This window comes from Maylandia zebra, linkage group LG3 (genome assembly GCF_041146795.1).
Source record: "Maylandia zebra isolate NMK-2024a linkage group LG3, Mzebra_GT3a, whole genome shotgun sequence".
NCBI classification, from domain to species: Eukaryota; Metazoa; Chordata; class Actinopteri; order Cichliformes; family Cichlidae; genus Maylandia; species Maylandia zebra.
This window is the reverse complement of record NC_135169.1, coordinates 54,936,383-54,950,340: the sequence shown is the minus strand read 5'-3', so window position 1 is coordinate 54,950,340 and position 13,958 is coordinate 54,936,383. Positions and strand designations below refer to the sequence as shown.

The following is a 13,958-nucleotide window of genomic DNA, read 5'->3' as shown; positions in this document are numbered from 1 at the left end:
TACATTATTATTTATTACTAGAGCTACAATAATAAAGCAATGAGGAGGGGGAAGTAATAAATATGAAATAATGTATTTATGATGATTCCATTTGTTTCACTATCCACTCTGTGCAGGGCAAAGCTTATTACATTTTTAAACTGTAGAGATACAATCATTTTACTGCTGTAAAATCCAACTTTTTTCTTATTTAAAATATAAATCTAATATAATCTGCTTCTTAATGTATGTTCTTTAAAATACAGCGTGTGTTTTTAATATATTATAATTATAATAATGCATAATTATGTGGACATGCATATTAGATCGTTTTTTAGTGAAATATAATCCCTCCAGAAAGGCAGGAAAAGCCCGGAAACTTACTTTAAAACTAAATATGTTCCCTAAAACGGTGACAGAGCTACAGACCCATGACAGCCTTACACAGGTAGCCAGCAGCTATGACCAGCACTACTTGTGCAGTTAATAAAAGGACAGGTAATGTTTGTCGCGCTGTTGCACACACAGCACGCTCGTTTGTTTCAGTTCGTCAGTTGCAACAAGACAGCTTACCAACGTGTACGTAATAAGCTAATACTCCTGTGTGCTACAGACTACAGTGTACGCTGTACACCTACTTACTGGTTGTGTCGCATCAGTCTGTGTCTCTGAGTTAACTTGTGTTTCTCCTACAGCTCCGGACCGCTAAAAATGCGCGTGCTCTTTGTGAGCTCGTTCCCGGCTCGTAACCAGCGCGTTCTGCCGTCAAGGGCGATCATTGGTTAGATGTGATCATGTGACTGATGCAAGCCAGATCCTTTTATTTAGCAAAACTGTGATTAATAGTTAAATATTATTGTTGAGGGGCACAGACAGGACTCCGCACACACACACATAAAAAAATAAATAAAAAAAATTTAAAAGTTGCCTCAACAAAAGGGCACTTTGGGCACTCATCAGGAAAGGGGCGGGTGCTCAAGCCCCTCTAGCCCCCCCCCCTCTGCACGTCCCTGCTGCCCATGAACTGAGAAAAGTCAAGCGTGCAGCTGCCAGGATGCCAGCATAGGAAAATTGGGTTGAACAGTGAGACTGCATTTGTGGGGTTTAGAAACATCCAGAGCATCGCAACAGAAAGGTAAATAAAAAAAGTAAGAGAGAGAGAGAGATAAAGAAATAAATGAACTAATAATACATAAATGAATAGAAAAATAGAAAACACACATGTAGAAATTGTCACATGTGAAATTGTTTTTGGAGAGAATCAGAAGTGAGACAGTTTGAATCCACAGTTCAGCGCAAAGATGCAGGAATTAAATCTGATTATAAAAACACATCGAGGCAACGAAGACCAGCTTACACTCAATATTAATATGAACACACAACATACACGCAATGAAGACATGCTTACACTCATGAATGTGAATACATGACATAAATGCTGAATGGTGTAGATTTAACACACTTAAAGGCTGAAGCTGAGGAATAACTCAGGAAGTTGCAGGACAATAGAGCGACTTTTGTGACAAGGAAAAAGTGACTGGGAGGACCAACCAGGGATTAGAAGCTTAAAGCAGGTTTAAAATAGTGAATTAGAAGTGGTTTCCAGCTGATTGAGCAAAAGAAGTGACGACTGTAGAAATAAAAATAAAAGAATAATAATTGAATTATGCAGCAATGTTTTGAATATGCATTTCTGTTGTCAGGGCAACTTCTCGAGATGTGACTCAATATGCAAATTAGTTGAATGAGTGGGGACAGAAAAAAAGGAAAAACTCAAGTTTCCTGTCTGAGACATGAGTGAAGTTTGCATTGAGAGAAATATATCTGTGACTGTGTGAGAAGAACTGTTTGGTAAAATATATGATAGCAGCCGCAGGACAATTAAATAAAGTCTGTGACTAAGTGCAGTCGTGCAGATTTGGAGAAGAAGTTTATAATTTAGTGATGACACATTGTTATAAAGTGTTTAGAAAGGGCTTAATGGGAATATTACTGTTGGGCAAACTGTGCGGCTTTAACAAGATTTTCTGTGTATTTAGCAGGTGAAACTCTGTCAGCTGACTTCAGACTGTCAGGAAGCTGAAGAACCTGAGGCCAACCACTGAAACATGATGTGGGCAAAATGAACAGAGGGAGGGATTTTAAAGGTGAACATTTAGGACTTACTGCAAATGTTACTATGTCAAAGTTACTGTGACTCAAACAGAGGAAATTCTGATTTTCTTATTTCCACACCCAGCATGTTTTGGGTGTTATATGCTATTAAATACTTTTAAATAAATTAAAAAGTATTTAATAGCATATAACACCCAAAATATGCTTCGGTTCACATTTAACTCCAGAAAATCATCAATCAAAACATGGATATTACCTGACCACAGATTCGTGGTGACGTCACTGCTCTTTTAACTGTTCGGTGTCTTTGTTTGTTTGCTGGTTGTAGAAATGGTTTATATGAGCTTTGAGCTGAGAGTCAGAGGTTTCTGTGGACACTGCTCATGTCGGCACTTATATTTCTGACCTTTTCTTATAACCGATTAAACATGATCTCCTCCCTTTTGCCCCCATTTTTGGTGGTGTAGGTACAAATGATCAGGCATGACATTCTCATAATAAATAAGATACTGCAAATAATTATTTCTGCATTTGTGCGATTGAAGTGAATTGAAAATGTGTATGAAATGACACTGTTTTAAAGATTTGGCCTAAATAATTTTGGAGTGAATGAGTCTAAACATGATGACCTAACTAGTGATACCCTGACACACACACACACACACACACACACACACACACACACACACACACACACACACACACACACACACACACACACACACACACAGCATGTTATGCCAGTTTCAGCTGAAACTATGTTTCAAACCATGTTCCGGGTTTTTAGTTCACCATTTATGAGGCTTCAAGAAGAAAATAAAAGACAGATCTGAATGTTTGAAAATGTTTTGGAAAGATTCTGTAAAGATGAGATGAAAAATACTCAAAGGATAAATTTAATTGGTTTATTATTTAGATAAGTTGAAAAAAGTTAAACAAGCAAGTAAATGAAGAAACAAGGTAAAATGAAGTAATAATGAAAAAAGTTAAACAAGTAAATGAAGAAACAAGGTAGAGGAGAGAAAAGCCCAACAATCCCCTCTGAGCAAGCAGTTGGCGACAGTGGGGAGGAAAAACTGCCTTTAAACGGGCAGGAACCTCCGGCAGAACCAGGCTCAGGAGGGGACAGTCAACGGCCGGGACTGGTTGGGGGGGTTAACAGAGGTGGAGCAAGACGAGGCTACATCAGGTGAGGAAGCAGTAGCGTCTCTCCTCCGGAACAAGTGGAACCATTTTTTCTTTTTTTTCATGCACTTTTCCACGAGCGCTTTTTTCTCCAGGATGAGATTTCTCAGCTCATCGATGGTTTCTGCGTTTTGTTCTTCAAGTTTCTCACATCTTTGTTCCACCTCTTCCAATGTTGCTTGTTGTTCTTCAAGCTTGTCTTTGAGTTGTTTGGATGTTGCCTCCTGTATCAGCTTGTCCTTGTGCATGTCTGCATTTCTCTGTTGGACCTCTTTGTGCTTGTCTTCTAACTGCTCGTTTCTTTTCTGGATTTCTTGGAGCGTGAGCTGCAGGTCTTCATGTATTTTGTCTTCTTGTTGTTTTTGCGCCTGCATTTGAGTGTTTTCACGCTTCAAGTTATTGAATTCCACCAAAATCCCCTTAATGAGCTCGGAGTTGTTTCTCGCTATCTGATCGATCCTTCTCTGCATCTGTGAGCAGCGTTTCTCCAGTTTGTCCTTTTCTTCTTCCACTTTAGTTGCTTTGTCCTCCAGCTGATTACAAAACTCTTGCAGTTTTAGATTTTTAGACTCAAAGTCCTGGACGACACGTTTTCCTTCTTTCAGTCTTTCTTGCTGTTGCTCTTTCTGTTGAAGAAGGTCTTTATTTTGGCGCAGTGTTTCATCCAGGCTTTCTTTCAGCATGCGGTATTTTTCCTGCATGCTCTTCAGTTCGTGCTGCATGTCTCGTTGCTTTTTGTCCTGCTCTTCCTTCTGTTGGAGGAATTCTTTCTTTTCTTCCACAGCTTCATGGAGCTGTCTTTGGAGGAGCCGATTTTTTCGGTCCATGTATTGGAGATCCCGTTGTATCTTATCAGTCATCGTTTTCTTGTGTTGGAGCTGGTTGGTCATTTCTTTTAGTTCTGCACTCTTTTGCCTGTTTTCTTTAATGAGGTGCACAATCTGCTCTCGGCTCTGAGCAAACTTGATTCCCCAGCCCTCATTAATAATTTTTATGTCCGGCTGGCGCTGTTGTCTTTCTTCCAGCTCTTTATTTTGGGCTTCCATTCGTCTACACTTGTCCTCCAGTTGAAGTTTCTCTTCTTCAATTTGTTGCATTTTTTTCTGGAGAAGGTAGTTTTCCTTCCTACTCTCCTCTAACGCCCTTTGGAAGGATGACACGCCATTTGGGGAAATTGGCCGGCCACGCCAGGAAGGAGAGGCGGCGTAATCTTTTTGAATTGGTTGTTTTTTTCTTGGAAACATGTTGGAGTTTCTATACGATGACTTTGAAGAGCTTGTGGTGAACGTTTTGTAGGCTGCAAACACAGATGCTGCTGAAACGAACTAAAACTTGCTGTTTCTCACCCCTACTTAAGGAAAAACATCAAAGGACTTAAGATTCTTAAGATCTATGACATCATCACTCCCTAAGCCAATGAGATTGTCACAAGACATTTTGGAATGGGGTATTTTTTTTTAAACTGTTTTCAAACTTAACTTAAAATTTCAGTGTTTCCTGGTTGTGGACTATTGGTTAGTCCAGCCGATTAAGAAATTAATTGTCACAAACATCCCTAATATTATATAACAGACGACAGAAAACACGAGTTTTTTTTCTACTCAATAGAGGTATAATAAAAGTTTTTTAATTATCCTACTTTTTATAAAAGAGAACATTTATTAAAGATTATGTATTTAATTAAAAAACTCTGTTCATCTAAAGCAGGGGTCAGCAACCTTTAAGACCCAAAGAGCCATAATTGGCCTATCCGGGGTTGAAAGGCTCGATAAATGCACGGCGTTTCGCCGGGTACACCGGCTTCCGCGAGTGTGACGCTTATTTTGAGCGATGAAAAAATAACAAAATATAATTTTATTTGTATATTGCAAAATCACAATAATCTTCCAATTTAGAACTACAAGTTAAAAAAAGAACTAACATAAATAAAATACACTTCAGCTAATTTATTTTCACAAACCACGCGGAGCCGCACTATAAGGACTAAAGAGCCGCAGGTTGCCGACCCCTGATCTAAAGGGTTTAACAAAAAGGGGGAGCTTCCTGCTGGAAATTGAAATGTCCCCATGTCCCCACTGGGCGATCGTGGCTCAAGAGTTAGGAGTTCGCCTTGTAATCGAGCCCCGGCTTGGACAGTCTCGGTCGTTGTGTCCTTGGGCAAGACACTTCACCCGGCAAGACACTTCACCCGTTGCCTGCTGGTGGTGGTCAGAGGGCCTGGTGGCGCCCCAGGGTGGCTGTAGCTACATCACCAGTGTGTGAATGTGTGCGTGAATGGGTGGATGACTGAACGTGGGTGCTTAAACAAACAAACATCTGTCTCTTATTTTTTATGTCACACAGGAAAGAAGCTTCAATGTCTGATGAGAAGACATTAATTTGTTGGTGTTTGTGGTGTTTGGTGCAGTTTTCTTGTTTTCTGGCTTGTTGTTTATTTACAGTGGAGATGAAGATCTCTAACAAGTTGATTTGTTCACATTTGCACATCTTAATTTTTAAGAGGAATGTGTTTTTTTGAGTTTGTACACTATATGCATGTAAGGCAACCGTTTCCTTTTTCTGTATTTTTGTGTGCTGCTCTTTTAACAAAAGGGGAACAAAAGACATTTAAATCGACCTCAGATGATTTGTTTAAATTTTTACAAGGTCTTACTGAGGTGATGCAAAGTGAAACATGCTTCTTTTTTGGTAATGTGCTGGAAAAGCTTGAAAATTGACCTTGAATGTGCTTAAAAAGTGCTTGAATTTGACCCTAAAAATGTGTATGAACCCTGCATATATTGCAGTATTTACAGTTTATAGTAGGAATTTCATGGCAACAGCTAATCTTTATTTTGTTTACTGGGAAATGAAATGCTGCCAATTCACAAAGCTGTGCTTCAGCTGCACTTCCTGTTGTAGACTTGTGATGCACACAGGCTCTGTCCCAGCACTCAGCATGTTCTTCCTTATTTGCTCCACCAGGGGGAGCTCCTAAACTATGACATCTTGATAGGAGTGAACCAGGGAGAGGGGCTGAAGTTTGTGGACGACAGTGAGGACAACGACGGCATCTCAGCTGCGGCGTTCGACTACACCATCTCCAGCTTTGTTGACAACCTCTACGGCTACCCAGAGGGTGAGGACGCCACCTCTGTACACTGCCACTTTTTCAGTTATTCCATTTTACAGCCTCCTCTCACTTAACTGCATTTTGCAGCATCATCAGGTTTTGTCTCATTAGGAGCCGCGTTTGTTGATTTGTTCGTTTTTTTCTGTTTGCTGTATTCATTAAAATAAACGGATAATCGTCAAAATGACAAATGTGGACAATTATCAAAGCTTACATTACAATTCTGACAGCTTGAGTTCACATGAATTTTCAAAAGAATATAAAAAGCTGTGAAAGTGCTTTAAGCGTTTAAAACATGCGAGTAAAGAATGGAATCAGTAACATGTGAGCCCAGTGAAGTGCATCAAACAAGACAAGCGTGCTAAAGAGAGCCACTCATCCACATCACGGCGTGTCTGCGCCTTAACCTTTGAGGCTCTGTGGGCAGTAATGCTATCATCCCCCAGGTAGTGGGCTCCCAATCTCAGTGTCGGTGTTTCTGACAGATCGGCCTGCGAACCCCTCACAGCCGGACCACAGTCACAGTACAGACATGTTTGGATAATGCAGTCATCTGCTGCCTGTCACTCCTTCTGTTATCTGAAAGACTTTTTTTTCCTCTCTAGATTTCTCACTCACTTCCTGTTTACGGACCACCAGTGGGTGGCACCAGCTGTGGCCACTGCCAAACTCCATGCTGAGTTTCAGTCCCCAGTTTACTTTTACACGTTCTACCACCACTGCCACACCGAGACGCGGCCCGAGTGGGCCGACGCCGCGCACGGAGACGAGATACCTTACGTGTTCGGCGTACCGATGATCGGTGCCACGGACCTGCTCCCGTGCAACTTCTCCAAGAACGATGTGATGCTGAGCGCTGTGGTCATGACTTACTGGACTAACTTCGCAAAGACTGGGTAGGCCTCATGTCACAGTAGTGTAAACTGTACACGTTACTGTATGTTCTCTGATAGCCTTCTAGTCATCTTGAATACTTGAATCTGGGTTGCTAGTTTAATTCCCGTGTGGCTTTGAAGAATTGAACATACTGGTTCACCAAAAGCATCCAGATCCCAGAGCAGCCGGTTGGTCTTAGATAGTTTAAAGGTTGCACAGAGAATGGGCCTCCTGTCTGTATTCAGTGTATTGATTCCACATGTTACTTATAATGGAGACTGAATATAACTTTGAACTGAAACGTTTAACCTTTATGCTCCACCAGGGACCCCAACCTGCCCGTCCCTCAGGACACCGAGTTCATTCATACCAAGCCCAACCGCTTCGAGGAGGTCATCTGGACCAAGTTCAACTGGAAGGACAAGCAGTACCTTCACATCGGTTTGAAACCTCGTGTCAGAGACAACTACAGAGCTAACAAAGTGGCCTTTTGGCTGGAATTAGTCCCTCATCTTCACAGCCTGCACGACGTGCTCTTTCCCACCACTACGCGCTCCCCCGCAGGCCGTGACCCCGGCACCATGAGGCCCAGAAACAACGTTCCTCGAACCACTCGTCATCCTTACCCTACCTTCCCATCAGATCCTGAGCCCGAGGGCTCAGAGCGCCCGCCCCAGGATCTCTTTCCCGGAGACACCCGCGACTACTCCACCGAACTGAGCGTGACAGTTGCAGTTGGAGCGTCGCTCTTCTTCCTCAACATCCTGGCCTTCGCCGCCCTTTACTACAAGCGTGACAAGCGGCACGAGATGCGCCGGCACCGGCTGTCCCCTCAGCGGGGCGGCCCCGCCAACGACCTGGCTCACAGCCAGGAGGAGGAGATCATGTCCCTGCAGATGAAGGACTGGGAGCACGACGCTCACCACGACATGGAGCCCCTGCGACCCCACGACATCCTGCGGCCCGCCTGCCCTCCCGACTACACCCTGGCGCTGCGCCGCGCCCCCGACAACGTGCCGCTGATGACGCCATACACCATCACCGTGATCCCCAGCACCATCACCAGCATGCAGCCTCTTCACGCCTTCAACACATTCCCCTCCACCGGCCACAACAACACCCTGCCCCACCCCCACTCCACCACCAGGGTATAGTAGGGACAGGCCCGACACAGCGCCACCTAGGGACCAGGAACACTGGCTCTGCTTCCGCTCTGGAAGGGAGGCCTCTAGACGTGGGCCTTCGTTCTGTCCTCTTATTCTCTTCTTTCTCCAAAAGCAACTACACCTGCTGCGTCATGTGCTGTGAAACTTGGCAGCTCCCTCCACTGGTGGCATGTGGAGGTGCAACTGAAGTGTCCAGCAGCAGATGAGCAGTTTGGGGTGGGTGACTCAGATCTTTCAAAGATACTGTTTTCAAAGACGGTCTGCTGTTTCCAGGCTCAAGACCTCCAACATTTGTCAAAGGGACGAATGCTCTCTCGCTCCTCGCTGTTTTCTCTTTTTTACGTTGGCGTCATCTCTTTTTCCATCTCCTGTGTGTTATGTGCACATTATGCTTCTCTTTTCTACATCCGTGTTTTATTACTGCTCTCTTCCTCTCATTTGACACGCCTCCCTCCTGCTCTTCTCTAAAAATTCCCGATCTGCTGAGCAGTCTGGAGGGGGAGGCGTACACTAAACATATAACCATGAAAACACTGATATCTTTCATTCGACCAGCATTTTTAGGTGCCAAGTAAGTACTGCTGTGTTTCATTTCTCATCGAGGGAGAAGAAAAACGAAAGAAAAATAGAGTATCGCTATTTACCGTCAACTAACAGAGTTCTGTCATGTTCTCATGACAAAGTGCCAAACTGGCCTCAGTCGTGATTTTCTTTCTTCCATCTTCTCTCTTTTTGTTGTTTTGTTTGAAGCATTTGTTTAATTGTTGTTTTTTATTGTGTGGAAAGAATTTTTCTGAAAATATAGATATAGAGAAATGATATTATATATAGTTCTATATAAAATGTGTACAAAGGAGAAAGTATATAAAAGGGTTTTCTCAGTGGGGGATCTATGCATGAATTATTTTTAAAGACGCGGGGAAAAGGACACTGTACCTGTCGATGCACGTTTCCCAAAATCTAAACGAGTCATATCGCTCCATGTTTGCTACTTTTGGTTTTTGGTTTTCTCCCGCAGAGTAAGAGCATCGCAGGAGCATCGCAGGAGCATCGCAGGAGCATCGCAGGAGCTCCTGAAGTCAAACGACGCCTCCCAGCACTCATTTATTAAAACGGAGTCGATGCCAAAAGTCTTAAACGTTAGAATCAAAGCAACAGCTGTGAACTCAGTCATGGTGTCATGTGCAGCCTCCGTCTTACTGTCACTACTTTTTCATTTTAGGGTACGTGAGGTAAAGCGTCCGTCGATGTAGCTTGATTGTACAAAATTATTTTTCTACGTTATTAACAAAACAGAGCAGAGACTGATGCTGCTCCTGTCTGACCCCCTTATGTCTGGCACATGTGTATTCTGACTTCATATCATCACTGCTCCCTCCCTCCTCCTCTCTCCATCCTACACCGCCTTTGTTATTTAACACCGCCCCCCCCCCAAACTGATAATCAGACAAATTCCCAAACAGCTGACTTCACTGTGTCGACACCGTTCCTGACTATTTCTGACCTCAGTTCAGCTCTGCTATTATCCTCACATTAAGGGTTCGTTCACCTGCCTGCAGATGATCTGTAAGCTCGTCGGTTGTAAATTAAACTCTAAGCACACTGAGGGTAACCGGGAGGCGTTCAGGGCCTGCAGTGCAGAGCTGCAACATGAAAAAAAGGGATGGGGGCTCAGATCTCCTGAACAGGGTGGAAACAACACAGTGGGTTTGTGCTGTTTGTGATTCCTGCTCCGTCACTCTGGTGGAGACCACTGCAGCTCAGCAGCGCTCCCTGCTGACCCTCTGATGAAGATGTCAACAGTATGTAAACTGAGCTGATGTGCTGCTGTTTGAGCCCACGTGGTAGCGTACGTCCAGTATGGGAGAACTTAGTCACCGGTGCTGTCTTTGCTTGTGCTCTAGCTTTAGCCTGTTTGATTGTTTGTTTTCTATTTTATTACTGCCTAAAAGGGGAGGTGGGGGAAACACATGCCTGACTTCTCCTGTCAGAGGTTTTGTAAGCTCAGTGGAAGGGAAACGTGCACAATGTAAATCATAAAACAACTGAGTGGGGCTGTGCTGCAGGTGGATCAGTGCTGTGGACGGTAGCTGTGGAAAAGAGACTGGACAAAGACTCTCAGCCTTAAATACAGGACAGAGGATGATCCGATCATCTTTCAGCTAACAGTGTCGAGCAGAAGGACGGCCGGCTGATGCGTCCGTACGAACCCTTTTGTACTCACTCCTGTGTATAAGGAGGTGGCGAGGGGTTGTGTAGTTAACCTCAGTGATAGGTTTGTAGCATAAACCTATTCGTTGGAACGTTAAGGACAATTTAATTACATAGCAAAGCAAGACACGAGTAGGCAAAGTTCTTCATGTTTCCCGTGCACGGGAGAGAACCGGACAAACGCCGTTCCTTCGCTTCACCCCAGTTGCTCTCGTCCGCTCCCCCGTAACACTGCTCTTTTATTGAGGTTACATGAATATACATATGACGTTCATTAACATATGACGTCTACATACAAACAAAGAGTACCTTGCCTGTGCGTGCGTGCGTGTGTGTGCGTGTGTGTGTGTGTGTGTGTGTGTGTGTGCGCGCGTGCGTGCGCGTGCGTGCGTGCGTGCGTGTGTGTGTGTGTGTGGTGGGGGGGGTCAGAGTGTGACCCCATAAAGACTTCCCTAAACCTGCTGGTCTGGAAGTCCAGCAGTTCATCTAAACAAAAGGCACTTAGCCTAAATCAGATATAGATACATTTATCCTAAATGAACAGAGGGAGTGACTTTAAGTCTGATTTCAGACTATGTCAGTATTAGTTAAGCCAAGAGTCGGGCAAAAGCTTTATGGCCCGGAAAGTTCTAATTCCCACAACATATTGTTGGATTAGTAAGCAAAACTTTTCTGTGATGAAGATTTTTGGGGTCGTTGTTTTAGTGATGGGTTCATTCTGTCAGTTAGCTTTGGCTTGTTTTCTTATTTCAATAGAGGGAGTTTTACTAAACATGGACATGTCGAGGAGCGGCTCATTATTTCTGTAACAGTGCACTTAGAGAAAACTGTCAGGTGTCGCCCCCTTTGGTGATGATGTTTTGTGCTCTGATGAGCTAATAATCAGCTCTCTTTTCCTCCTTCTTTGTTCTAAGCAGGCCTGCAAGATTGAATTAACAGCGCTGTAAAACATTGTTGTGAGAGCAAATATAAGGTGAGCTTTTCCAGATTACAATGGGCTGAGGAAAAGGTCACCTGTGGGAACCTGCCAGTTCCTGTCTAAAAGGATTGCAGCGAGTCAATCCAGTCCAAGATCATAAAGAACTCTTTTTCTAAAAACAAAAGAAAGAACAAATAAATGAGCTCATATTGATGAGGGTGGAGACTCTGATGCTTTGCGCGTGAGGCTCCACTTGTCTGCTGTGCAGCCGTGACAAAGACTGGACCAGCGTTAGGATGAGTAGATGTTGACAAACAATTCACGACGCCGGTAAGAAAAGGGTGGATGCTTTGCTTTTGGCAGGAGCACAAGAGAGAGAGAGGGAGACCGAAAGGTTCACATGAGAGTGGAGCTGCAGACTCCACCCTTGGGCGGCTAATTTTGGGTTGCTGATGTTTGCTTTAAGAAAATGTTGTTTTATTGACTGGGTTTAGATGATGGTGTCACATTATATTGTTGGGAAAATGCCAAATGCTGAAGGGGAGAAAATGTTTGATGTTACTGATGTTACCATTAACCAAAGCAGGCCACTGTAGAAGTCAACGACATTTTATAGAAGGAAAACAGAACCAAAGCCAAATGTAGGAGTTATATAGGGGATTGGTGGACTTGTCACATTCCAAATCCAGTTATGGAATAACAAACACTGGTCCAAGGGAAAGGGCAGGTGATACGAGGTGGTGCTGGAGGAAAACGAGCAAAGTAAAGACAGCAAACCTATTTTGGTTCGATTTGATAAAATCAGATTAAAAGAAGTACCATGACACTCAGAGGATCAACGTGAAACTAAAACATACGCACATTTTGTATGAAGCACATGACTGATAACTGTTGTGTTTTAAGTTTAGTTTCTTATAGCACAGAGTGGATCACAGTGAGGGAAGGACAGGGGGGGAACTGAGTTTAAATGTGAAGTTGATGCTAATATACAGGTTTTGTTTCTAGGTCGTTCTGGGGATGCAGGCTCTGGGTGGAGCCAGGAGCTGAAAAGATCGAACATGATAATTAAACTGATTTTATTATTTAAACACAGGTTTGCAGGCCCGGAGCAAATATACTCGAGAGGAGAATCGCTGAGGTTTCCTGAGAAATGATCTGATGAACCTTTTTCTTTTAATTTTCTAGTTGTGGTTTTGTTTGACACATGAAGATGTGTCAAAAGGGGGAGTTTTAGGTCTAATTTGAAACAATGGATTATATGATCGATGATGCAATTCTACACTGCAATCATCGAGTCCATCCTCACCTCCTCCATCACCGTGTGGTACGCTGGAGCCACTATCAGGGACAAACAGAGACTGCAGCATGTTGTGCGCTCTGCTGAGAAGGTGATTGGCTGCAGACTCCCATCTCTGCAGGACCTGTACACCTCCAGGACACTGGGGCGTGCAGCTCAGTCACAGCTGACCCTTCTCACCCTGGACACAGTCTGTTTGACCTGCTCCCCTCAGGCTGGAGGCTCCGGTCCATTCGCACCAGAACCTCTCGCCATAAGAACAGTTTCTTCCCCTCTGCTGTTGGACACATGAACAATAACCGTATGACTGTTCCCACCACTACCACGTGACCCTACGCTGTGTTCACTGCATCATTCCATGTTTGGCCCTGATCACCACCTGCACTCATGTATATATCTATCTACTTAGCACTTTTAATCCTTATTTTTATTTAAGTGTTATATGACAGTATGTTTGCACTGAAGCACCGCAGCAATTTCCTAATGTTGTAAACCTGCTCAACATTTGGCAATAAAACCGTTTTTGATTCTGATTACTGTCAGCATTTTAATCGCTAGTTTAAAGGCTGCAGCTGTTGCTCTAACATAAATGTAACAGGCCTCAGTGCTGGTTCTAATAGTCTGAGCTGCTTCCAGCTTTATTTGTGAAGAGCACAGCAGCTTACAAAACACGTAGCTAGCTCGTACAGCTGCGACGTTAAACTTTCATGAGCTAAGATGACCTTAAAATAACGGGGCTACGTGTGGTGATGCTAGCGTTAGCCACGTTAGCGCGTTAACTTCACAGGTGGTCAGACTGAGTAAACAGGCACTAAGTCAGAGGTTGGGCTCTCCGTTTCGCTGCAGGATCCCTTCATTCATGCAATTTATGCAGTTTATTAAAGTGCAATTGGAAAAAGGATTTTGAAATGCAGTTTTTAAAAGCATTTCAAAAATCAGTTTATTAAATGGGAATTCAAAAATGAATTTACAAATGCAGAATTTATTCTATAATTCATTACTTAAGCACAGAATTCTTTATTTCGATGCGCGTGGCTCTTGTGGTCCTCCATACAGGAGTGAGAACGTGTTGGCATTTGGGTCGTCCTTCCTCTCATC

The 13,958-nt window shown here is 43.5% G+C and overlaps 2 protein-coding genes across 3 annotated transcripts in view; one reads left to right on the top strand and one right to left on the bottom strand.

Annotated features, from left to right (window-relative positions):
• Nucleotides 1-13,958, bottom strand: part of LOC143416816 (protein NLRC3-like) — a 250,861-nt gene that overhangs the window by 105,570 nt on the left and 131,333 nt on the right. The window lies entirely within an intron of this gene.
• LOC112433451 (neuroligin-2-like) lies at nt 4,522-8,917 on the top strand. Its single transcript, XM_076877812.1, has 5 exons — nt 4,522-4,560; nt 6,244-6,414; nt 6,842-6,915; nt 6,997-7,287; nt 7,593-8,917. Exons 1-5 carry the CDS (start codon nt 4,522-4,524, stop codon nt 8,419-8,421), a joined length of 1,404 nt encoding a protein of 467 aa, XP_076733927.1. The 3' UTR covers nt 8,422-8,917.

Coding starts and splice junctions, on each gene's coding strand:
- LOC112433451 (XM_076877812.1), top strand. CDS start 4,522: ATGTTGGAGTTTCTATACGATGACTTTGAAGAGCTTGTG. Junction 4,561..6,243: donor ATGACTTTGAAGAGCTTGTG/GTGAACGTTTTG, acceptor TTGCTCCACCAG/GGGGAGCTCCTAAACTATGA. Junction 6,916..6,996: donor ACAGCCGGACCACAGTCACA/GTACAGACATGT, acceptor TTTCCTCTCTAG/ATTTCTCACTCACTTCCTGT.